This window comes from Typha latifolia, chromosome 4 (assembly GCF_019914945.1).
Source record: "Typha latifolia isolate L0001 chromosome 4, TyphaL0001v2, whole genome shotgun sequence".
Classification (NCBI taxonomy): domain Eukaryota; kingdom Viridiplantae; phylum Streptophyta; class Magnoliopsida; order Poales; family Typhaceae; genus Typha; species Typha latifolia.
In genome coordinates, this window is record NC_133089.1 from 11,911,670 (window position 1) to 11,937,896 (window position 26,227).

General features: G+C 33.6%; 1 protein-coding gene across 2 annotated transcripts in view; it reads left to right on the forward strand.

Annotated features, from left to right (window-relative positions):
• The window catches only part of LOC140786575 (uncharacterized), a 57,460-nt gene that overhangs the window by 11,812 nt on the left and 19,421 nt on the right, over positions 1-26,227 (forward strand). For both annotated transcript variants that reach the window (XM_073135093.1, XM_073135095.1), the window contains 11 exons: positions 255-294; positions 3,062-3,119; positions 7,289-7,377; positions 8,347-8,445; positions 8,535-8,650; positions 8,742-8,860; positions 14,746-14,816; positions 16,298-16,400; positions 16,733-16,872; positions 17,070-17,228; positions 17,300-17,403. In XM_073135093.1, the coding sequence (XP_072991194.1) occupies positions 255-294; positions 3,062-3,119; positions 7,289-7,377; positions 8,347-8,445; positions 8,535-8,650; positions 8,742-8,860; positions 14,746-14,816; positions 16,298-16,400; positions 16,733-16,872; positions 17,070-17,228; positions 17,300-17,403 (1,098 nt within the window). The remainder of the gene's footprint in view (positions 1-254; positions 295-3,061; positions 3,120-7,288; positions 7,378-8,346; positions 8,446-8,534; positions 8,651-8,741; positions 8,861-14,745; positions 14,817-16,297; positions 16,401-16,732; positions 16,873-17,069; positions 17,229-17,299; positions 17,404-26,227) is intronic.

Sequence of the window (26,227 nt, forward strand, 5' to 3'; positions counted from 1 at the left end):
TTGCTTTTGTTCAATGCTTATTCTATAAGTTATTGACATAAGGACATAATAGATGTATTGGGGGCTGATAACTATGTTGATTAGTCCTACTTTTTATGATTTAAATAGAGGTTCTATCTGTTGCATTATATATGTCTTCCACATTTCCTTCACAGATGGTACATCCTGGCTTATCATCTTAATTTACTGCTTGCCTGCTCCTAGTTTATAGAATTTTAGAGAAACATTAGTAATTTGATTATTTTACTTTTTAGGAGAGGCTTCTCTGAGTTGGAGATCAGCTTACTCAAGGAGGTATGGTGAATTACTTTGCACATCCTGTTTATATCCTGTATTCCAATTCTAAGCCAAGCTTGCGATTTTTCTTGGAAGTATGTTTGTTTGGCATCTTTGCTATTAGATGCGGGACAGCTGGTAGCTACGTTCTTATTCAATAGTTAAAGATATCTTCTTTTTTCATCATCCTAATTTTCTTGCAAACACTCTTTCTATTCCATAAGGTGACTTACTCCTTGTGTTGAGATCATTATTCATATGAGTCCTGTACCAAGAAGTTCGATTGTTTCAACACTGTTCCAACTTCCAAATGCATCTCTAGACTAGTTAAAGTTCATTTTTTGAAAAAAGCTTCCCAAGTTAGGAAAGAATGGAGTTGTGAAGGTAAGTGCTTCTCCTACTTGAAATATGGTTTTTCTGTCAGCTGCTACATAGTAGTGGGATGTTGTCATGAAGATTTCTCTTTGGAGTTGGCAGAAAAGAGTAATATATTCTGTGGTATATGAACTCTCCTGTACTGAAAGAATGGGAACATGAACGAGTAAGGGAGAGAAGAGAGATGAATCAAGGGAAAGCAAGTGCATATTAATTTATTCTTCCTAGTAACTTCTTTGCTTCATGTCTTAAAGATGCTTGTGCAGAAAATTATTGTAAATTCAATTCAGATTTCCAGTCTCTTGCTAGTCAACATTAGTCCACTTTTTAGTGGTCTCTATAAGCAGGTTGAGAATAATGTTGTATTAACAACGAGGAATCTAATTGTCATGATATTGGTCCAAAATAATTTGTGTGATTTTAGAATTTAGATAGAATTTAGAACACTGTATGACTGCTAGATCCCTAAATTGTTCAATAAGGATGGATATACATGGGTGGTGTAGACAATTTTGTGTCCTACTTTGATGAAGTCCGCCGTTAAAGGTATGACAGGAGAGGAAGTATTCATTAAATTGCAAGATAATGAGATTTTAATATGATATTTAAATTGGCTGTAACTGGGCAGTGGTTGTAGACAACGTTAGGACAAGGTTGATGGTCTGGGAAGCTTTCTTTTGAGTTCATTACAATTTCTTGCATTGTTAGTAGTATTTGCATATGCAATTTATTTGGGTTGATGAAGTGGTTTTTCTTTGTTTTTGTTCGATGAGAAAATTACACATAATACCTATATTTTGACTATACTACGAATAAAGTCCTCCCTTTTCATTATTTACAAATTAAGCTCTGATCTTGTTAAAAAAAAACAACCAAGTCACACCTTGAGTTAAATTTAACAAGCATCTAATGAGATGGATTAAAAGGTGGAATATATAATTTCTAAATTACTCTATCTTTTTTCTAATATGATATTTGATATTAAATAGTGATAGTTTTAAATTTGTTGACCTATGAAATTCGGTGTTTGGATGCAATTTTATCCGAATCCATTGATTCCTGGTCTTCAATCTCATTGTCACAACTTATTCAACATGAAAGACCTTAGCAAGGTTTGTCGGATCGGCCGATCCAGATCCAACCCAAGGACATCAATTATTGATGTCCCAAAACTCTTTCTCTTTCTCTCTTTACTCTTTTTTTTCTCATTTTTTTTCTCTCTTTTTGTTTTCACTCACTTTCAAATGGAGAGATCTAGCTCCAACGAACTCCAACGAACTTTTGCGATGTAAATCTCACTTCAACGAACTCTAACGAACAATGGTTCATCAAGTATTCAGTGTTTAGAACCATCACATGATCCATGTGCTAGTTATTATCCTCCTCAGTATCTTCAGTATCCTCCTCGGTATCTTCAGACACAAGATTCATATATTGATTATTATCCTTCTCAAAGACAACAAGATTTATTTGACATGAATGATATGATATAATAACTCTTTAGAGCACCAACTATAGGCATTATTATTTTCAAATTTATGATGATTATGATGACGATGACCACAGAGATTTACGGTAGCCAGTTCAGTATTTATCAGAGTTTTGACTTTTCAGTAAGTTAGTACTTTTGTTTAATTTTTAGGGCTCATATGTGAATAATTATTATTTTCTTATTTTTTTTGTCATGTTTTCTAAATTTTTAAATAATATTTAGAATTTTATGTAATTAAAAAGTCCGATCCGATCCAAGCGACCAATACGGCCGATATGTATCGTTTTTTCGGAAGGCCGACCCCGATCCCGATCCCAAATTTTTAAACCTTAGACCTTAGCATACATAATCTTTTGTGGTCTCTCAGTTTGTATATAGCCCTCTTAATGCAAAGTAGCAAGAGATGTTAATGACATTTTGTTTTGTAGGTTTAATATGGTTTTGTTCCATCGGAATTTGGTGCTTCGATTTGTTTCTACTTTCTAGGCTATTTTGAAAAGTCGATTTGGAACTATGGTTAACCTAATAGTTGGGTTATAATGTTTATGTCTATTAGAAGGTAGGGTATGACTTGATACTTTTTACAAATGCATGGCTATATTTGTAAATAATAAAAAGAGGGGGTTTATTTGTAATTTAGTCAAAATATATGGTCTCCTATGATGATCTTATTCTTTCTAGTATCAAGATTTCCATTATAATTGTGGTCTTCCTACTCACTTATGCACACAAACACCATGCATATATGTCAGTGAGTACTTTCTTCTATATCAGTTTTATGTCATCATATATGTTTGCTATATATATATATATATCCTTGCTGACTGGTTTTCTTCCTTGATATTTGAATTTTTCTTGCTTTCTTCTATGTAATCCTATCTTATCCAGTATATGACATATCAAAGATTGCTTTTTCAGAACAAAACCCTGCAAGCCAGAATTCTCCAATCAAAACTTGACAGTAAGATATTCCTTGGTAAGTAACATATTCTTTGCTGTTCATGATTTTGTTTGTTGACCATTAATATATTTATGCACATTCAAGCACATTTAAGTTTCAATGACTATTACTCTAAGCCAAGGTCTTTAAGAATATTGCATGCTGTCAAGCTTCCATAATCACAACCTTATTATACAGACCCAAGCTGGTTTGGCCTGATGGCGATAAAGATGTTGGGAGTCTTAAGGGAATTTAATCCTTGACAATGCATTACCTGTTAGGACAAGTTAACATCAGAGTCTGAAAATGAGAATCACGTCTTCTGAAAAACATTTCCGTCTTTGCCTATCAACTTTTGATTTGTATATCTTGCATTTGTTAGGATTTTGTTTTGTAATCAATATTGTGTATTCTTCTAGAGGGAATTACTTAGTGTGACGGTAAGGCTTGCCCCTTGCATCTAGGTGGCCATGGGTTCAATTCATGGAATGTTCCTCTTTATGAATTAGGTAAGGCTGGGTGCTTTCTTCCTTTCCCAGACCTTGTGTTGGTAGTATCCTCATTTACTATGGCACTTATTTCTTTTACTATGTAATCTTGCACATGAATTAGGTTTGGGTTTTATATTTTGTCAAGCTCTACTAGATAGGTTGCTCACAATCACAATCTCATATGTCTAATAGAATGAGGTTGCATTTCTGTTGGTTATGTCCTCATTCGATAACTCAAGCTGAAAGCGAGCCATATGGATAGGCTAGATATTCATCTCCATAGAATATAGATGTAGTTTGACTTTTGATAGTGCTGGATCCAAAATGGCCCTAGGAACTATACACAAAAGTCATTCTGATCTCAATTGTCTTGGGATTTCCCTCAACATGTTAAGTGAGTTGATCATAATGAACCGCTGCTAAATCCACTTGGAGATTGCTGAATAGCTACAATAGCTATAGGAAAAATGAAGGAAAACCAATAAATGCACATCTTTCTCTCAAATGCTATTGTTTGCATTATGTGGATGCTGTTGTGGTTGGCCACTTGTCTTTTATTAATTGTCATCTTTCTTGATTAATTTCGAGATCAAGTATTGCCATGTCGAAGGCACATGTCATGATCCTCGGTCAGCACAGGGCTTGCCAGTCAGCTTGCCCCTGTGTTCTATAGACATATATTGGCACACCTTTGGCACACCTTTGACACACCTCTAATGTGATTATTAAGATATTTAGAGATTTTTGTTGTTTATATATATATATATGTATATATATATTAAACTAACTTTAAAGTCTTTTATCCTCAGATTATTTTTGTAAATGAATTTTTTTATTATAAAGATAGCAATAGTCAAGTAGAAACATTATTCAACATATAATTTGTTTAAATACGTTCATAATTAATAATAGTTCAATAATAAAAGTTTAAACCAAAATCTAGTTGAAAGTAAAATGGCGAGGAGGATTAAAGACTTCATTTGTCAATTTTGACTCAATTGGCAATATTTGGTGAGTTAATTTTGTGGAGAAAAACAATAAGTTCTAATTATGCAAAAATTTTAGCTGAAAATTATAAAATTTGTGTTCAAATAAACTCATGGACTGAATTTAACATTTTCCTATGCTAATGTGACCCAATTTCAATGAATTTGGCATATTAATTTTGAATTTTTTGAGATGAAATTTTAGCAAAAAATTATAAAATTGGATTTAAAATCAACTCATACAAGTTGCTTTAACAAAGGTTCCTAGTATTGGGATTGGGATTAGTATTGGTTGTCTAGAAAAATAATACATATCGACTGTATCGGCCACTCGTATTGGATTAGACTATTTTTTAATTACGTAAAATTCTAAATATATTTTAAAAATATAATTTTTTTTAAATTTAGAAAAAATGAGAGGAAAATAAGAAAATAAAAATTATTCACATATGAAGCCTAAAAACTTAGAAAATATATTAACTTACTTAAAATTCAAAACTTTGATAAATACCGAGCTCTCTCCCTTCCTCCCCCCCTCCCCCCCTCAAAATTTGAAACTCAAAATTCAAAACTTACTCAAAATTTACTCACATAAACAAGGTTTATATTTTTTCTTTACTTTTTTCCCCTCTCTCCTTTTTTTCTCTCTCTTCTCTCTCTCCCTCTCTCTCTCTCTCTCTCTCTCGGGCTCTCACTAGTTGCTGTTGTCACCAGCTGTTGCAGATACTGCAGTAGTAGAGGTTGTCGGATCTACTCAGTGCAGGAAGAGAAAGGGAGAGGAATTAAAAACTGAAAAAAATAATAAAAAAACTCATCTGAGGTCACCGGAAGTTGAGGTCGTTGGATCTTTGTCGGAGAACCTTGCCGGAGGTTGAGGTTGTCGAAAATCTATTTAGTTGCCCGTGGAAGAGGTGAGAAAGAAGAGAAAAAGAGAAAGAGAGAAAAGAGAGAGAACATAGAGAAAGAGAGGCAGGTAGGGAGTGGGGCCTGGGTCGAATCCTATCCGTGCTCGTCCGTTTCGGGTATCGGCCGATCCCACTCTAGATCGGCCGAATTGGGAACTTTGACTTTAACATGTTCCTATACCTAACCCAATTTCAATGTATTTGATATATTAATTTTTCATTTTTTAAAATTTGGGGAATGATTTGGGGGAAATCTAATTTTTTTGATAGTTCTAATGCCCAAATGGTAGATCCATGTAGAAAGGCCATTACAAATGATAGATCTAGCAAAATTAAAGTATTTGTAGTTTTGTACACTCCAAATTTGTTTTTAACGTGTAAAAAAAATAAAAATAAAACTTGAGAGAATGGAAAAAAAACCTTTTGATGAAATACTGAATTCTTTCTTAGTTTCCTCTGTCTCTCTTTAACCTTCTCTCATTTTCACTTCTTATTTTAGTAAAGTGGCTGCCAAACAATTGTCTCTTTGACTACCTTTAATGGGTTATTTGATTTTGGGTATCACGACAACCCATGTCAGTCAGCATGTGCCTTCATCAGCATGGTAAGTGTTGATCGGCACCACCATCTCTGTTCCAGATAAAAATTATGCAATTATGCTATGGTCAGTGTGTGCATATTTTTAATCCATGGTTATAGACTTATAATCATACGGAATGTATGTTTTCCAAGGTCATTTTAACCCAGACCCTTGCTAGTTGAATTCAGAAAATATAAAACATAGAGGATTGCATTTTTTCTCCATGAAGGCATTGCAGTATATATTTCATGCAGTCGTTTATGACTGCAGCAGTACAGTGCAAGATGTCCTTAACATGCAGGCCCATGCTTCTCCCTTATAGATGTCAGCATGTGATATATTCCATTTGATATGTACATGAGAGCATTACTTCTATTTGTTCTTACGCTGGGCATTTTACCCATCTGTTTGGTTGCTTCGGAGTGTGCATTTTGTGTTTTTCTCCAATGTGTGTTAACTCAGATGGCTTTATGAAGAGGTGTCCCTGTTAAGAAGAACTGAGACCCAATTGGAATTTATGTATAACTATAAAAAAACAAAACTATGAAATAAAGTTTGTAGCATGGATGGCCGTGCTATGCTGGTGGCGTACCTGCACGTGGCACGAGGGGTGCCGCATGGCACCCTTCGTAATAGTTCTGCCACTCGCCGCCGTCGTCACCCGATCTCGCATCATGCGCCCTAGCCCGAGGGAGGAGGAAGAGAGATTGTGTGTGAGAGTTATCGGTTAAAAACTTAAGTTGCGGATTTGGATCCGGATCCGCAACTTAAATGTGGGTTGACGAGGTTTGAACTCATGACCTCCTGAAAGGCTATCTCTAGTACCATGTTAGATAATAGTTAACCTAAATGCATAAATTGTTAAGTAATTGACTAACAATAATATTGTACTTGTAACAATTAAACACACAATCAAGATTTTGCATGCCTTCCATATAATTTTGCTTGCATTTCCTTTTTCTCTTTGTTCATGTGTGATACTCTTTACATGCGCAGTGTTTCTTGTGTGTAGGTGTACATCCATTTATGCATTTCTTTCTCAGAATAACTTATGATATCAGGTTCTCTTGTAGCTTGATCTACAACAATCTGTTATAGTTTTGATCGTAGCACCTTTTCTATTTTAGTTGTATATTTAACTGAAAAGTTTAGCTGTTATCACAATCAAAGGATAGAAGCATTTAGTTTTCTTCTCAATACAGCATTTTATGTAAGCGTGATCTACCATTTTTTGTTAATTCAGAAGTTGATAAGGGCAAGAATTCAAGACCTCTGTACGGAAATCGCCCTACATCAACTTTCGCATGGACAACAACTGAAGATTTTGATACTGTAAGTTGCCTTCCTATATTGTCTAATTAAATGATTGAATGCATAGGATCAAAGCATAAATGCTATACTTCCAATTTATATGTGCTTGACCATCATACATTTTCCTTCCTACTTAGACCAGAAAATTTTCTGTCCTGAAATTTCTTCTGCAGAGATTGACATCTTCAAAAGTCTTAATAGGCATTTGAAAGGCTAGTCTATGAAACTATTCAAAGTATTTAAATAAATCATTGTTTTGTCTTCTGGTATTTGAGCTTAAGAAAAGATGCCTATCGTGTTCACTGTTTAAGGCTTGATCTAATAATTTATGAATTTAATCATTGCGTGCTTATGTTGTGGTGATTGATCTATATTTTAGACTAGTCAACAAATTGACTAACGTGGAGAAATTAAATCAATGTGCTAGTTGAACCAAGTGAATAACTTGGATTCATAAGTATATGAATTATTGATTTGGGCATTTTGTTGATATTTGCATGTTTTTGACTAATTTAAGTCTGCTCAATTTTTTTATGGGTTTAGTACACTTTAAAACTTATATATAAAATTTGGTGCGTTTTGAATCGTAACCCAGATAGCGATTTTCATAAAAATCACTCGGAAAATTACCTAAGTATGGTAAAAAAATTCCATATAAGATCGCTGATTGGAAAAGCGATTTATATGGAAAATTTTTTTTGTCCCAAAATTTTTGAGTAATTTGGAAATTCCCTTAAGTTGCTTTGGAAATTGCTGACGAAGATAGTGATTTCAAAATGCTTATAGTTTTGTATATAAGTTTTGAAATGTGCTAGACCCACAAATGTTTTCTGGAAGGGCTAGTTTGGTCAAAAACTCGATATTTGCTGCATAGTTGAATAACTCAGGTAGCAAAACATTCCCCTAAAGATGAGACCAACTAGTGAGATGGCTTATAATTTTCATTTTTAAGGGTAACTGACAATTTATATTGTGTTGTGTTTTGATCAGTTAGAGTGGTCGAAACAGTGTATAGAAGCGTTGACTAACGTGGAGAAATTAAATGAAGGAAAGGATGATATTGAGATTTTCTATGAGAAAGCTGTCCAGGTACTCTTGACATCAGTAAAAACTTTATAGGTAACTGCTTCCCAAAGTAGACAATGCCACTTAAAAATACTTCTGTCTACCTTTAATAGATGTTGCATGGAAAAAAGGGTGACATTAACTTTCTTGTTGAGAAAGAGCTCAGATCTGGGGATTTAAAAGGTCTCCACCCTGACTGTCTTACAGATACATGGATAGGCAGTGAGAGGTCAGTATGCTCTCTACTATCACAGTATGCAGTTCAAATATGTTTTTAATGATCTTTTATTATATTGTTTGATCATTATTTCCTGTTTCAGGTGGGCTTTCATTGATTTGAGTGCAGGGCCATTTTCTTGGGGTCCAGCTGTTGGTGGAGAAGGTGTTCGTACTGAACTTAGTTTACCAAATGTAGGGAAAACAATTGGTGCTATTGCAGGTACGATTTTCAGGTGTTCTGTGCTTTTTCCTAGCCTGTTTTTCTAAGTTGATGGTTGGTGATATTCAGAACAATACTTCATTAGCCTGTTTTGCTTTGACATCGTTGATATATGCCTTTGTGAAAATCTGTTACTTTTTTCTCTATAACAACTTTTTCGTGGTTGTAGGAGCAGTTTGTTGTATTGGTACTCTTTTCTGTCCTTGTTTTAGTTAGCTTGAGATGGTTTAGAGCTTAAATATATACGAAGGAGACCAGATAATGCACAAATAAGGAGTGATTTCTTGATATACTGGAAGGGAGGGGAAGGTCATCTTTTGTGGAAAGACCAAAAGTTGGAGGAAGTTGTAAGAAAAGACATGATGTTACGATAGCACTTAGGTCGATGAAGAATCCTATGTTAAATAGAGCTGAATGGAAGAAAGTAATCTGTAGAGATGACACCAGATTGTTTGGACTAGCAGCTTCTTGTTGTTGTATCTATGCTTTACTTTGATGGAAAATAAGACATCAATATGAGCTTGACTCCTGAACAAGACAATGCTTGCTTTCTTTCTTTTTATCCCTACTGTAGTTATTTTCTCTTCGCATTTCTCATTTAGATGAGTGATTTTCTGGTATTTGCATTGTTATGTTACCGTCATATTTAAAATTGATTTTTTACTGATAGTTTAATGACAGTTTAATTCCTCTAGATTTGAAGCAAGGTTTGCTTATTCTTCATTTTGAGTTATCCCACCAAATAATATATATTAATGTATGGCTCAGTTGAGATGAGATGTCTGCACTCAGTTTCAACACCATGCAGAACAGTATCAAGGGCCCTTTTGATTTGTTGATATAGGGGGTGGAGTAAGTGATAAAAAACTTCACTTATGCTGCTTTCATATCCCACATTTGGAATGGTATAAGGATAAGCCTACAAGAGACAATGATTCACTTGCCTGTTTCACCATTCTATTTTAACAAGGACTATAATGGGATTTGATACACAAAAGTAACTTATTGCAAGTTGCCAAGTTGTCTCACCACTTTATCACACCTACTCAACAAGGGATTCCAGTACAATTTTAGACTTAAAATAAAGCTTTGCAAAATGATCGATGCAAAACAATCATAAGAATGCATCTAGTGATAAGAGAAATTTTCTTATCATGTTTTTCCTTATCAAGAAACCAAATAAGCCCTTGGTGTTAACTAGCCTCTTGGTATAAGTGCCAAGTCTATGTGGTTTTGATATGTGATCTGTCAAAAACCTGGAGATTGGGACATGTCATTTATACAAGTACACACTTGTTTGCATTGGTTTCAAACAAATGTTATTAACACTAGGATCTGATTGTGCACTATCATGGTATTGGATTGTCAACACAGCTTAGCATGACACAAGGTACACCAGGTTATGGCAGTATGAGTAGGTTTTTGTGTTATTATGCCCATGTAACACATACTCTATTGATTGTTGGGGTCACACTCTATGCTAGTGGGACTTCAAAGCTTGATTAATGCGATTGGCAGACAATATTCAAATATATGGTTTTTTGATAAAAATAAAATAGTTGTAGTCCAGATAGTAAAATGGAAATGATAGGCTTTAGATGCTTCTCATTATGATGTAAAAATGGCTCATATGCTCATAGTCTATTCTATATTATTTCTGATACATTAGTTGAAATAAGACTCAGTTGATTCTGTACATAGATAAAAGTGAAATTTATGTTTGCAATTAGTACATAAATGCCCATAAGGAAATATCTAGATTTGTTATCTTCTTATGATATTGTTTAAAGAAGATGATCACAGTTCACATAAAGGTTGCCAACTAGATTGAACTTAGGTAACATTTAAGAATGCTGTTACCAAATGTGTCATCACTTACAAGGTTGGAAATTGTGGTTAGCTTTAGTTTTATTTCTGAGAAAGATATTTAGGAATTTCAGTCAGTTTTTGTTCAGGCCTGGTTTCAGAAGTTTCAGGTTCTATTTGTGTTAATTTTAACAAGACAAGGAAGTATGTAAAATAGAATACAATTAAACAAAATAGGCTTCTTTTAAATTATAATCAAGCTAATATGCAGTACATGACTAAAGTTTATTGATGGAGTACAATTATCTACTTTATGATGCCATTAATTTCCTTACACTATAGTGCTGCTTTTATCCTCTTGTCTTGTTTATTTCAGGATAAGTTGACGTATCACGAGTTAGTAACTTACATGATCACATCTAAGCATTAGCTGTCGCGTATCTGAACTGTTAGATGATTGAGACATGACAGTTATTTCTACCACATCTTGATCCTGCAAAACCATCTGATGTCAATCAAACGGTAGCTATCAATTTTTTAAATGTAGAAAAAACTTTGAGAAATAGTTCCATGCAACAGAAGGGAACATTGCCACAATCTCTTCTCCACCTATGCCTTCCTTTACATACTTCTTGGCCTCTGCAGAGTCTCCTTTTCTTTCCACGCTTAGAGATGCACTCTAGGGCAGTTCCAAGCTGGCCACTTCTCATTGTTTTTTTTTTATTAACTTCGACTGCTTATGGGCTACATGCAGACCCCATACACATAAGTGCCTATATATTGACCACCAACGATTGCATATGTGCTTTGCATATGTATATGATAACGGTAAGTTGGATGAGACATCTCTTGTGCTTCATAATAATTTTCTTTTTGATTGACTTTGTTGATGATAGTCATCAACTTATATACTTAGAAATATTTGTTGAGAAATAATATAGAAGTGCATAGGATTCTATGAAGATAATTCTCCATTAAACATATTGCAATTTTTCCTATCTATTATGATAAAATATTTAATGCACAATATATGATTATATGTAAAATATATTCAAGTTAATTTTAATATGCTATGGCTTCACTGCCTGCATAGCATGGCTGCTTTCACAAGATTGATCATCATCACTTGTTTTCTACCATTACTGCCGTTGTTTTGACTTATTTTGGGAAAAATGGGCCAAAACAAACTTGAAACAACTGAATACTAGCCGAAAGCTGGTTATTTGTTTTGAGCCTAGTTTCGGACCTTCTTTAGTCAAAATCGAGCCGTTTCAACCTCGATCACCATTGATTTTTCAAGCCATAATGAATGACTCATTGACTCCAAATTGAAGGGCCAGGAATTGTCAATTGTTGAAATTAGTAGCACGCTTCTAGAATGGAATGTCAAGCCTGTAAATGCCCTATAATGTCATATTCAACTGCGTAAAGTTTAAATACTCAACATTTGCAATAATAAAGGGAAGAATGCCTCAAACTAAACTCAAAAGAATCATTCTTCCATTGATTGCTAACTTTGCGGACTTTTCTTTTCTCATAACCTTCATACCAACGATGGGTGTGACAACCGACATGTATTGGCACACCTTTGACACATTTTTAATATTGCTTTAAGATATTTAAAGATATATTTGGGTCTTCAGCACATCGAAGATATATATTAAAGCCTATAGTAAAGTTTTTATCTTTAGTTTTTTTTGTAAATAATATATTTTATTAAAGATATAGTAATAGTCTAAAAATTATTTCAATACATAATACGATTGAATATATTCATTAAGATATAACAATAGTCTAGAAATATTACAACAAGGCAAATACTTCAATACTCCTCTAAAATTTATAATCTTAATCTAACGATTATAATAGCTAGTTTTCATACTCGATACCAGTTCCAAAACCAAATTATGTAAACAAGGGCATATTAGTCAAAAAGATTATATTACGTGTGCCTAACTTCGTGTTATACGTTTCTTTTTTTTCATTAAGATTTCTCTCTCAGATATAATTGTGATAGATATGATTATGCCTTAGTTATAGAAAATATCATTTGATACTAAATAACTTAAATTTGATTCTTTAGAGATAGACGTCAATTTAAATATGATTCTCTGTCTCATCTATTATTAAATTTTAGTTTTAATTAATCTTAAATTAATGAGAGATATATGTAATAGTTAAAAAAAATCGAAGAAATAAAATTAATTAAACTTTCATCAAGTTAATTATAAAAAGACATCAATACTCTTATTATGATATATACATTACTCTTAGTTAAAGATATATGTCTTTTATTTGATAACTTATTAAGATAATATAATTGTCAAAAAAATAATGTGCAAGGTAATATTTTTTTAAAATAAATAATTACCTATTGAATCGATAATATTTTTTAATTTTTTTCATTCCTATTATACCCTTGAGGATCTTAACCATTAGATCTTCATCAAGCTTATTGATAAATAATTAGCTCTGCGGTACGGAAGAATCACTATTATAACAATGGTCATGTAGATGGTAGCACAGCCACTAGCTCGGGATCAATGTTTTGAAAGGCGGCTGCTGATGGCGGGTGGTCACCCTACTGCCTAGTAGCTAGGCGGAAGGCGGGCGACAAGACGGGTGATAAAACAGTCTAGCATTTTTAATATAAAAAAATTAAAAAAAATAAACATATATAATACAGTTATATAATATACATTATATACTTATATGTAAGTGATTACTGATTAACAAATTAACAAATTAACAAACTAGGTGATTAATAGATTAAAACAATTCAACAAATTTGTAGATAATTACTGATTTACTTCAATTAATTTCTTTAACAGAATGACAAGTAAGTACTTCAATTAAATTTTGATTTCTCTAACTGCCTAGCATAACATTTTAAATAATAAGAAATTAAGAAATAAGAAGTTAAGATCTAATAGATTAATTGATTAAGACAGAACTGAAAATAAAAGTACTTCTCGGTGTGAGAGACTAAGAGTGAGACTATGAGAGAGGGAGTGAGAGAGAGAGGGAGAGTGAAAGAGGGTGAGATTGTGAGAGAATGACTAAATGAGAGAGAAAGAGAGGGAAAGAGGACAGTGGACACCATACCTTTGCCGTGGATCGTCGTTCGCTTCATCGCATTGCCGCAAGTTGCCGGCTGTGGAAGGGAGAGCTAGAGAGAACGATCGAAAAGGGATTAAGGATTTATTGTTTTACTATTAGTGAGAGAGGAGAGCAGTGAGAGAGAGGGGAGTGAGCAGTGAGAGAGAGAGAGAGGAGAATTTTTATATAATGGTTAATTGTCTTTAGTGGATAATTTGACCCGTTTTATATATGGTTAAGTTTTCATCTAACCCTATAAGACGGGTGGGCTGGCCGAACCACTAGCCCGCTTTATCGGGCCATGCGGCCCACCTAGCTCCTTGCACGAGCGCCCGCCGGAATGACGGGGCGGCCGCCTTTTCCGCTTTTGAATACATTGTTTCAAATATTAAAATGGAAAGAAAATACATGGGAAAAAGAAAATTGAATATCATGTATCCTCATTTTCTTCCTTTTTATCCTTGTCATATCCTCAATATGTCAATATTTCATTGGTCTCTTCTTCTATGTGATCTTTTTGATATTTTATGTCATATCTCTATGCTTTTTCTTTCATTTTTGTTAGGGAAACACTTTTATTCATTCATATTATGTTGTTTTGTTGCATCTTGATTGAAATCTTCCTTTCATGACTCTAATTTTACTAGATCGCTGGAATGCTACTATGTATGTGTATATAGTGTTATAATATGCATTAAGGTGTAAACTAGGGAGCTATGCCTATCATGAGAGTCAAGCATAGAGGCCATATATTCAAAATAAAAGGCCTGTGTCTCAAAATTATATGCTTTGGAGCCTATCTCAAGATGTTTTAGAGTGAAGTTTCATCCTCTATACTTTAGGTTATTTTTTAGGTGTTCAATGCAGAACAAGTTGTTATAGCAAAGTAATATTCCATGATAGGATCTTTCATGACATATTTCCTACCATTCTGATATCTCTTTGTATGGTAAGTTGGTAATCACTTTATATCTATGCAGAAATTACCGAAGATGAAGCAGAAGATAAATTGCAAGATGCAATCAGAGAAAGATTTTCATCCTTTGGCGATGTATGTACCTTACATTGTATCTTTTTATGGTTATTTTGTGATTTATGGTTTACCGTTAAGCACTATCATTTGGTACTACTCAAGCCCAAGACTTCTAGAATTAAAGTGTCATGTTTTTATTCCTGAAAACTTCGTGCCTCAGGCTTTGGCCTCTCTCTCCCATTAAATGGAGCTGTAACTCAGGACCAACAACACCAATTCTTTGTGGTCAACTTGATGAATTACATATACCAAATTAGGTTTCTGGGCTTCATTCTTGGGAGTCATAGCTACTTTGTCCAGATAGGAATATGAATCATTATCATGGGGTAAAAATGTCTTGAAGAGTTGAAGCTAAAAGTTGCATAAGTTTTAGTTCAAATTGGAGGACAAATTATGGTAGCACCCAGAAGGTAGGGCTACTTGTATCATGCACCACTCTAATTTAAAATTTTTCCCAAATTGTTTTTCAGAATTTTCAAATTAGTCAATAAATGTGGTAAACCCCAAATAAAATCCAATAGTCTAATTATGGATGAAATTTCAAAAAATTAGTTGATTGCAACTGATGTGTAGATCAATTTAGATTCTACTACAATTTGACTCTGATTTGATATTTTCACTACTTTTTGTTGGAAGTTCTTGAAATCAAATCATAAAATTTTGGGGAAACCAAAATTTTCATTTTATTGCTGAATCTTCAATTAGTAATTGCAGAATTTGGGTCAAAATTAACCCATATGCGGTAGATCTATTGGATTTTACCACAATTAAAATCCAATTGATCAAGTTTTTTCTTAAGATTGCTCAATTAAGTTCAATACAATATGGGGGCTATCTTGAGCAGGCTCCCTGCCTCGTGCATGCAAACAGAAATGAAATCCTTCATCTGATCTTATAGCGGCCAGAATTTTGGATTTGCTACCTTGGTAATATTAGAACAAAGATCATGTCCTTATACTTTCTCAAAGTAGATTAAAGAATTGCTTAAATATCCAGGGGTTCCTTATACTTTCTTATAATACTCGAAGAGTTGGTTTAATTAATCGCATTGTCTTATGTATAGTATAACATATATGCTCATTATATTTATAGAATGTATGCTCATTATATTTCTCTTCCAAATTTGATAATATGGAGGGCATAGCTATTAATTACCTGAAACGATTTACTTTATGCATAGTGCTAGATTGGAAGATTGGAATGCAGTTCCAGGAGCAACAATTATATCACTGCAATAAGTTCTTTCCTCTTCAGTAGGATATGACGGATACTAGGATGAACTAACATTTCAATTTGGGTTTGAAACAGCAATAGATATTTCATTAGCACATGTTGGTTTAATTTGTATTTCTAATTTTTTTGATGCGTGTGTATGTTAATTGTTTGTTTATCTTTTTGCATATTTATTTTGACTATTATTTAATATCATGTTTAAATCATGTTTTAGATCTTTATCTTTTAAAAAATCCAATTATATATCATGTTAACTTTGGCTGCAGGATCACCAGGCCATTGATATCCTTTTAGCAGAAATTGATATTTATGAACTCTTTGCATTCAAACATTGCAAAGGAAGAAGGGTGAAACTTGCTCTCTGCGAAGGTGCCCATTCAAATTTTCATTCTATCTGGCTATTATTGCATGCGATGATCGGTCTTGTAATATCTGAACTTTTAACCTGTATTCCGTAATAAATGAGTGCTAGTGATTTATGTTAAGAATGCTGAACATTTAAGGTTTTTCCACATCAACTTTGTCAGTTGATCATAAGCTATGGGGAGAACATAGAAGCTGGTGCATATGTAAAAGAAAGTTGATCATGTTGCACATCATTTCTTAGCTAAAATCTTGTAGAAAGAAACTTTATCCTCAGTTTTACTTCTTATTTTTTCTGCTTTAGCTCCATCATGCTTACATTATGTCCTTTTTTACAGAACTTGATGAAAGGATGCATGACTTGAAAAGTGAACTTGAGGGGTACAACAGTGAAGAGTATGATGAAAGCCACAAGAAAAAGGCTCTGGATGCATTAAGACGAATGGAGAGCTGGAATTTATTTAGTGATACTTCTGAGGTTAGCTTTCGCCCAGTTTCTATGTTAGATGGCAACAACTGGATCTGCTTATAGTACTGGAAGGTCTTTTGTTATGAATTGTGATATATTTCTCTTCTAGGAACTTGATGAATGAGAATAGCTGGTGGAATCTTTCCTTGCTCTTTTGTCCAATGGTCCTTAAGCTGAATCATTATTTTGCAAGCTACTTTGTGCAGGAACATCAGAGTTACACAGTTGCTCGTGATTCATTTCTTGCTCACCTTGGGTCAACTTTGTGGGGTTCTATGAGGCATATAATTGCTCCTTCGGTTTCTGATGGAGCGTATCATTACTACGAGAAGATATCATTTCAGTTGTATTTCATCACACAGGAGGTAATGTATTAGCAGCTGGTGTCCGATAATATTTGTTATGGCCATGTCTTCATATATTTGCTATTCTGCAGAAAGTCAGGAACATCAAACAGTTACCAGTAAACCTAATGTCACTGACAGACAGCCTTACTTCTTTGCTGATACCTTCTCAGAAGGTTGCGTTCAGCCAACACCTGTATGTGATTTATATTTCAAGATTTACTTTACCTATTGGATGTTATACCTTGAGTTAATACATTGATGTTAATTGACTTCATTTACATTTCAATTTATTTCAATTTGCGTTCTATTGTTGTATTTGAGCTCAGTTTTGATTTATTTAAGTTAATTTCTGTTTAATTGATTGATTGGTTGACCAATTATTAATTTGGGTTAACATGAGGTACTGGACTTGTCCATATCAAGTCCAATTATGTCAACTGTTTATAACCTTTTAACTCTAATTTAGGTTAATTTGTGTGATATTTATGAACCAAAAATAAATGCTAACATGATCTGTAATGATAATTTTGAGGAGGGAACTTATTTTTATGTTAGTAGAATGTAGAGACCCTTAACACACAGCATATTGTGGCAAGTGTTTTGTAGGACTGAGATTCTATCGGGCATTGTCTCAGTACTCAGTAGGATGTGGCTAGATGCGGCTAGTCTAACCTTCTATGATTGTTTTAGTAGTAAGGGGTATGACAAAAGAGGTGTCAAAGCATTTGATTCTAGTATTGTTTAGGTTTCGTTAGAATGAGAAAGTTGTGAAGTGATAGAGAGTCTCATTACGGTTATTTGAGAGGATAACTAGTTTTGTTATTGCTAGAATACTCTTTTGAAACTTTTGTTGGCTAATTGCTTGCTTGTGTATGTGATACTATTTTTTTTAATGTGATCCTCAAGCTAGATTTCATTAGGTATATCAAGATTATCTATTTTTTTGTATCTTTATATTCATTAGAATGATACAATGGAAGTGAAGCGGGTTTCATAAGTTATGGTATTATGGTTAATTGATCTGTGAATTTTTATTATTACTTAACTTGGTGCAACTAATGATTTTGGTTTTGAGTGATTTATTTTCCATCAAGATGATGTTATGAAAGATTTGTTTTCAGAACTGAGGATAATTGAAAAGATTATGTTAGTATATGTCACTCTATATTTTCTATGGATATATATATGAGGTGCATCATATGATGTAATATGGTTTACATTTCCCATAGAGCAGAATGGTGCAACACAATTGCGGCATAACCATTATTGAGCATTTTATCATTAATTGTGAATACTTGTTTTTTATAGTTTATTTTGAAGAAAATATGGCTATTATTTTTTGTTGTCAATTGAACCTTGTGATACTAAATACTTGGGGTCCTATAAATTTTGAGCAAATAGAACCATGAAAGGACATTTTATTTTCTGATTACTAAACATATACTAGTTGGTGAACAAATGATATCATGCATTAGTTAGTGTTTTTTTTCTTGAAATTGAATATGATGAATAAACCATCATATATATGATCTAGAATAATTAATTTGAGATATTGGAGTTATATTCTAATAGGAATGGATGTGCGACTAGAGAAGGAGATAGGTGAAGATTGATTGCTAGGCACCATTCGAAAACGCTTTCGTCTTTTCACTTGAACTTTTTGAATGACTTCATGACGCTTTAGATTGAGAGCAAAGTTCATCGATGTGTTTGAATGCCCTCCTAGTCGGTCGAACACTTGATGATGCAAAATTAGGGTTTAGGGGTTTATTTTCAAGAGTTAGTTTGGTTTAGGAGCAATGTTCTGAGTATTAGTATTGAGATAAGGATCGAGATCGGGATCGGCCATTCGAAAAAAAGATAAAGATTGGCTATATCGAATCAGATTATTTTTTAGTTATGTAAATTTTTAAATATTATTTAAAAATATAGAAATTTTTTCAAAATTTTAGAAAAATAATAAGAAAATAAAAATTACTCACATATGAAGCCTAAAAACTTAAAAAAAAATATTAACTTACTTAAAATTCAAAACTTTGATGAATATCGAGCTGTCTCGTAAATTTCTGTAGTCTTCATCATTATAATTATCATAAGTTAGTAAATAATGATGCCAAGGATCTGATGTTTTAAAAAATGATTCCATTATACTAATCATATCATATAGATCTTGTTGTGTGACTTTTGTTTGAGGAAGATAATAATCACCATATGGATCTTGTGTTTGATGATAATAAGGATAATAAGTAGTATATCAATCTTGTGACGACTCCAAATAATAGATATTCAATGTACTATAATCATAGGGAGCAATATTCTCATAACGACGTTATTGATATGTATGTACATCCTTAGTTTCTCTGTTTTTAATTTTTATATCTTCTTGATTTTTCTCAGCAAATGTAGATGAGATGATCTCATCACCAGATGTATAAGATCATTAGGATTATTATCGGTACAAATAGGTGTACTATCTCTTATTGCTGAACGATCCGTTACTAGTCTTTGCCCTCATTGTGGTCTCCCTCAGTATCTTATCTAACCATGTGTTATCTTTATCATCTAATAATTTGTCCTGGATCTTTTTCATCAAAAACATAATTTAAATTAATCAGTTATTCATTTTTTGCCTTCTTAGATTTCTCTTCTTCAATCTTATATTATAATAATAGAAAATTGACTTTTTTAATTTTTTTATTATTAATCGGTTGCATGTTTTGGTGTGGATTAAGAAGTACTCTAAATTATTTCACACTATGATGAAGACAGTTTGACTTGAAATTTTTTCGCTATTGATATCAAATTTGATGTCTCCTCTTATCTATAAATAAACCACCATTTAGTTTAAGTATTATAAGATATAGTTACAGCAACTTTAGCAACACTGGATTGCCTAGCTCTAAATCTATCTTTTCATTTAAAATCAGAAATATTTTATTGTATACTTTTAATAAGAACTAATTATATCGAAAGTTAAAACTTGAAACAAATAATAATAAAATGATTTAACGAAGTCATAATTTACTTTTTTATCGCAAATGATTTGTTTATGAATGCATTTATTATATTGAAAGTTAAAACTTGAAACCAATAATAATAAAATTATTGAATGGAATCATAATTCATTTCTTTATTGCAAATGATTTGTTTATGAATGTTGGGCTCAAGCCTGGATTGATTATATAGAAAGTTAAAAATTGAAACAAATAATAAGAAAATTATTTAATTGAATCATAACTTACTTTTTTATTGTAAATGATGTGTTTATGGATGTCGGGCTCAAACCTACTGATTACTTTCCTAACTCCCAATAAGACTTCAGTATTACTATTAACATTTGTAGAGAATTGAAATCTTAGATTACGAAAAATACTTTGTAGAAATTTAAAATTTGTAATATTTAAATTTTTAAATATTTATAAATAAAGTAAATAAATAAAATAAAATCATACTTACCAGTAGCGTGTATATCTTTATGTAGTTGTTTGTTCAACATAGAATCAATCTTCTTCTATCACTTTGTATAACTTTTACCGATATTTTTTTAGTATATTGAAAGGTGGCTATCGATGGCGAGCAGTCATCCCATCACCTAGCGCCTAAGTGGAAGGTGAGTACCAAGGCGGTTTAGCATTTTTAATATAAAAAATAATTATTATACATGATATATAATATATATATATATCCTTTTTGATGGTCTATTATACCAAAATACATTAGCAATGGTTTATAATCATTCTTAGAAGTTAAAACTATGAGATAATACAATTTAGTAGTAAAATAGAACATAAAACATTAATGAAAACATAACTGCTTCTTAAAAAAAGCCTCCATCTATCACATTCCACTCAGACATTTGTCCAGCAGTCACATGCCCATCACTGCACTCAAGAGAAGAGGAGAACACTCCAATCTTTACCATGTTCGCTCCACACTGCCACACGAGGCTAATCTCCACATTGTTTATGCCACCTCATGGCCATGACCTCCACGACTTCACATAATGCTGACCTTCACTCTAGTTGCTCGAAAGAGAAAGATTTGGAGAGGCCTTCGTTGCTGTTGGCCGTGGAAGGAAGAGTTAAAAAAGGGGTTTAGGGTTTACTAGTCAAGGGATCGAGCAATGGGGCGAGAGAAGATTGAAAGAGAAGAGTTTTTTTTAAATATATATGCAACCTATCCATTTTTGCTTTTGACCGGACCCACTTCCATTAATTTTAAGATTTGGCGGTCGAATCGCTAGCTTGCAAAATTGGCTCGCTTAGTGCCTAGGCAGTTTATAGAGTTGGGTAAACACCTTCCAGCGTGCCAATCGAGATGGCAAGGTGGTCGCCATGGCGGCCGCCAAAAATGCCATTCAAGACACTTGATTTTTTTTTTATTGATTTTCTTGCTATGTTTTGCCTTATATAAGAAATCCATCTCAGACTTGTCATCACTGTCTACAGGTCTTAATGCCTTGACGAGGCTCAAATACTACTGTGATAATTGTAATACTATCTCAAATTATGCACTCTCAAGAACTATATTTTTTAAGTTTTCACCTAAAGTTTTATCTATAGATTTATATTTTATATTTTTTATAGTTCATTCCTGTGATGTAAACATTCATATAATATCATTCTTGTAGTGCATAATGGTCTCCAATGCTAGTAAAGCCGGGTCTGATGATCTTAGTACCACCAATCATCTGCTTAATTACTTAAGAAATTAATTTATAAGTTGTTTGTGTACTCCACCTATTGTACTCAAATACACTAAGAAAATAATTATATTTCTTCTATTTTTTGTACTTCACCCATCACACATCTGTGTACAATTAAATTCATCCAATACTATTTGAATGTCTCAATATAATTATAAAACTCATCTATCTCTGACTTAAAATATTTAGTAGCAATATTATTTTAAACTAGGAGACTAAACATCAGGCCCTACTGATTATGTAATATTTATCATAGTGTAATAATAAGGACTATCAACTACATTGAAAGAAATATGGTAGTAGAAAAAAAATTTAGAGATACTCTACCAATGTGTTTATTTGTATTTTAATTCTTTTGAGAGCTATCTTAATAGAAGTCTGTATGTGACCACTTTTCTCTGAAGATATGTATTCATTGGCTCAATATTTTTAGACTCTGCTATAACATCAAGAGTTCTAGAGTAAAACAGCTTCCTTCATATTCTATTTTTTTTTTATATAAACTGATCTAGATTTCTAAAAATTACCATCACTGGTTCTTCTTATCTCTTCCTCTGCATATTTCTACTCTTTTTTTATTGCCCTTCTTAGTTCTCTTTTCTCATCATCCTCCATACTCTACTTACTGTTATCATCATCGATATGTATAAGATTCAATATTTATAGGCTCCGCTGTAACACCAAGAGTTTTAGGGGTAAAATAGCTGCCTTCATATTCTCTCTCCTTATATATAGACTGATTTAGATTTCTAAAAATTACCACTACTGTTTCTTCCTCTGCATATTTCTACCCTCTTTTATTTCTCTCCTCAACATCCTCCCCATCTCTGCTCATTGTTATCATTATCAATGTGTACAAGGTTATGCATTAATTTTTCACGAACTATTAACTTTTTCTATTGTGTAGATTGTTTATCCTTTTTGTCTATTGGATGAGTCAACATCTAGTTTTTAACTTCCATGGCCAGTTGAGTGTAATTTGCTATATTTTGTTACCTTCTAGCTAAAGGTTCTTTCAAATGGCTAACACTCTCACTCATTTTATTTTCACACCAGTTGTATTTGGTACGTTTTTTATCTTGTCCAATAGTGCTGCAATGTTGTCACCTGATGTCAATATTATATGACTTTTCTTTTGGAGCCATTTCAAATTTTCACCATAAGTAAACATAAAAACAAAAATCAAACTAATTAAAACATTTTAAAAATAAAACCCTCTATTTTTTTTCTGATTTTTTTCCTTTGGGAGAGAAGGAATGAGAGAGAAGAAAGAAAAACTAAAAGAAAAAAACTCACTCAAGGTTGCCGAAGGTCGAGGTCATTAGATTTTAGACAGAAAACGTTGTTGGAGATTGAGGTAGCCGGAGATCTACTCAATCGTTGGTGGTGGAACCATGAGAAAGAAGAGAAAAGAGAGAAAGAAGAGGGAAAAGGGAGAGAAAGGGAGAGAGTGAGAAGGCTGAGATAGTAGGGACATCAATAATGATGTCCCTTGGGTTGGATCCAATCTGTCCCCTAGGCCCGATCCTAATCCGTTTTGGTCAATCCTACTCGGGATCAGTCGAAATTGGAAACCATGTTAATGTGTCTATTTTGAGTTTTTGGCCAAACTATACTTGTTTTTAATTTTATTTATTTCACTGTAGTGTTAAATAAAATGCTAAACTGTTAAGTGTTTTACCCTGCCAAAAGTAAAACGCTAATTAAATCAGTATTTGTTTTTCAAGTATAGTGTTTTCATTGAAAGAAAAATTGCTGAAAATTCAACAATTTACTAGAAAAAGATGATACACATTAAATGCTGCAAGGTTAAGTGTTTTATTGGTAAAAGCACTAAACATGAAAAATAGAGGTATAAATATAAAGAAATAGTTTGTAATGCCATAACTTTGTGCTTGGTTTTCTATTTTAGTCATCAAATGTGTTATCGTGAAAATATTAAAAAGTCTCTAAGTTGGAATCACGTAGTTATTCCTTGCAACCAAACTGTGCTCAAAATCGCAAAAAGGGACTATAGCTCCTCCAAATTTTACTTTGATTTTTTTTCTGTTTTATCTGATAAAATGTTCAACTCTTCACCGTTTTCTAAACATACAACACAGAATAGTTGAGTGTTTTATAAAATAAACTTTTCAGCATTTCTATCTAAAGGTAAAATGTTGAACTTATTAGCATTTTACCTAGGGTTACAGTGTCACAAACTCATTTTGGTATTCAATTTGAGGTGGTGGTCTATTTAGGTAAATAAAATATAAATGAGGGGTAGTTTGGTCAAAACTCGTATGTTTTCTTTTGTTAAGTGATTGGTTCGATTCAGAGATTATTTATAAGTTGTTTTACTCTAGTTCGGCAAGCACTAGAGTATTTTATAAGTCTTGCTAGGGGACTAGGATTTGTTGATTTTTTGCCTTTTTATTTATTAAATCTGTTGTGGTATTACTTAATAGATCAGTCGGTTCAGATTTTATCAATTGGTATTAAAGCTTTTGTGTTTGGTAGACCAAAATTTTTTATTCAAGTCACTGCAAGGTCGTGGAGGATATCAAAGACACGGGCTACGACAGTCGAGGATTGCCTCGATCCAGTGGAAGAAAGTCCCCATCAACAAGCGCGGACGCAATCAAAATACGAGGAAACCATACTAATAATGAGCAATAGCATTGGTGAGATAAAGGAGCAGATGCTGCACATCACGGAGATGCTAGACTAATTGGAGGCAAGGCTAGCTGTTGCACTTGCTAGGGCAGTTAAGGGCCCCTAGATTGGGGGAGTTTAACCCAAAATCATGTGTTTGGACTATCTGAAGTTCTCGAGAGATCTAGGTTGGATATTTAAGGCGAAATGATTTTTTGCCTACCAAGGAACATAGCCAGTGAAGTGGGTTAGATTTGTCACGTTCCATCTACATGATGAGGCCCTGCAATGGTTCCAATGATTTGAAAAAGTGAACCTGATAGTTGATTGATTGAAGTTTACTAGAGGGTTAAGTCGAGGTTTGAGCTGTCTGAATATGATAATTTTGATGAAGACTTAAAGAAGCTATAGTAGATATAGATTGTTAGAATGACTTCGAGAACTTGGTCTCGGAAGTCTACGGATGGCTAGTGTTGGCATTACTGGGTTGCTTTATTGAAGGCCTACGAAAGGTGATACAACTGAAAGTGAAACCATTCAAACCTTAGACGATAGCTTATGTCATGGACTTGGTATGAATGCACGAGGATCGACTGGCAAGGGAGGCAGATGTAGGGATAGCTAGGGCTTCTGCCCATGCCAACTTCAAGGCCGACTCATTTGTTGGCTGCAATCATTAGAAACCTTGGGTCAATGCCCACGGGGGCTCGGTCAATAGGTGCGGTACAATCCATCGCTCTGCTAAGTAATGATTTTGAGCCTTTGACTTATGTACAGATACGAGAACGATGAGAAAATGGTATGTGCTTCAACTTTGACAGGAAGTTTATTTGCAAACACCAATGCTAGGGAGAACTATTCGCCCTTGTAGGCGAATCAGACTTCGATGACATAATGGGTGTGTGATGTCGCGAACTCTATAGATTGCTGGATCTTTGAAAGAAAGGCCAATATTATTGTTGATTGACTGTGGAAACACATAACTTCGTGAGCAAGTCGATCATTCAGAAGCTTAAGTGTAAGATAGAGCTTGCCACACCTCTTTTGTATTGGTGGCTAACGGAAATAAGTTTGAGTGTAAGGAGATTTGTCGCGACGTAGAGGTCCGATTGTAGGACTATTGCCTTCATCGATATGTATCCCTTTGGATTAGAAGGCTCTGATATCGTCTTGGAGGTATAGTTGCTGCTATGTTTGGGAATAATCATCTTTGACTACGAAAGTTTAACAATGGAGTGGGAGACGACATGGAAGAAATATTGATTGCAGAGGGATGTAGAAGTGAGTTTTTGGATAGGAAAAGAGGCGTGATGCAGCAGATGATAAGTCACAGAATGGGGCCAAGAATGGGGGCACTATTGATGATGATGACTGACTCCAATCAAGCTGCCAACAGCCGTTCATAACCTATAGGGTCAGGGTCAGGCGGTTCAGACATTGCAGAGCGCTGCCGAGAGATGGAAAGGATTGCCATTGAAGGATGTTATGTGGGAAGGTTTTGAGGAGCTGAAATTGCAGTTTCTGCATCTGAACCTTGAGGGCAAAGTTCGTCTTCAAGGAGAGGGGAATGATATGATGGACATGAGTTAGAAAAGAAGACCATGAAGATTCAATGGGCGTTCAAGCACCCTTCCATATGTCAGTTGAACTGTTTGAACAATTTCATGATGCTCCAGAC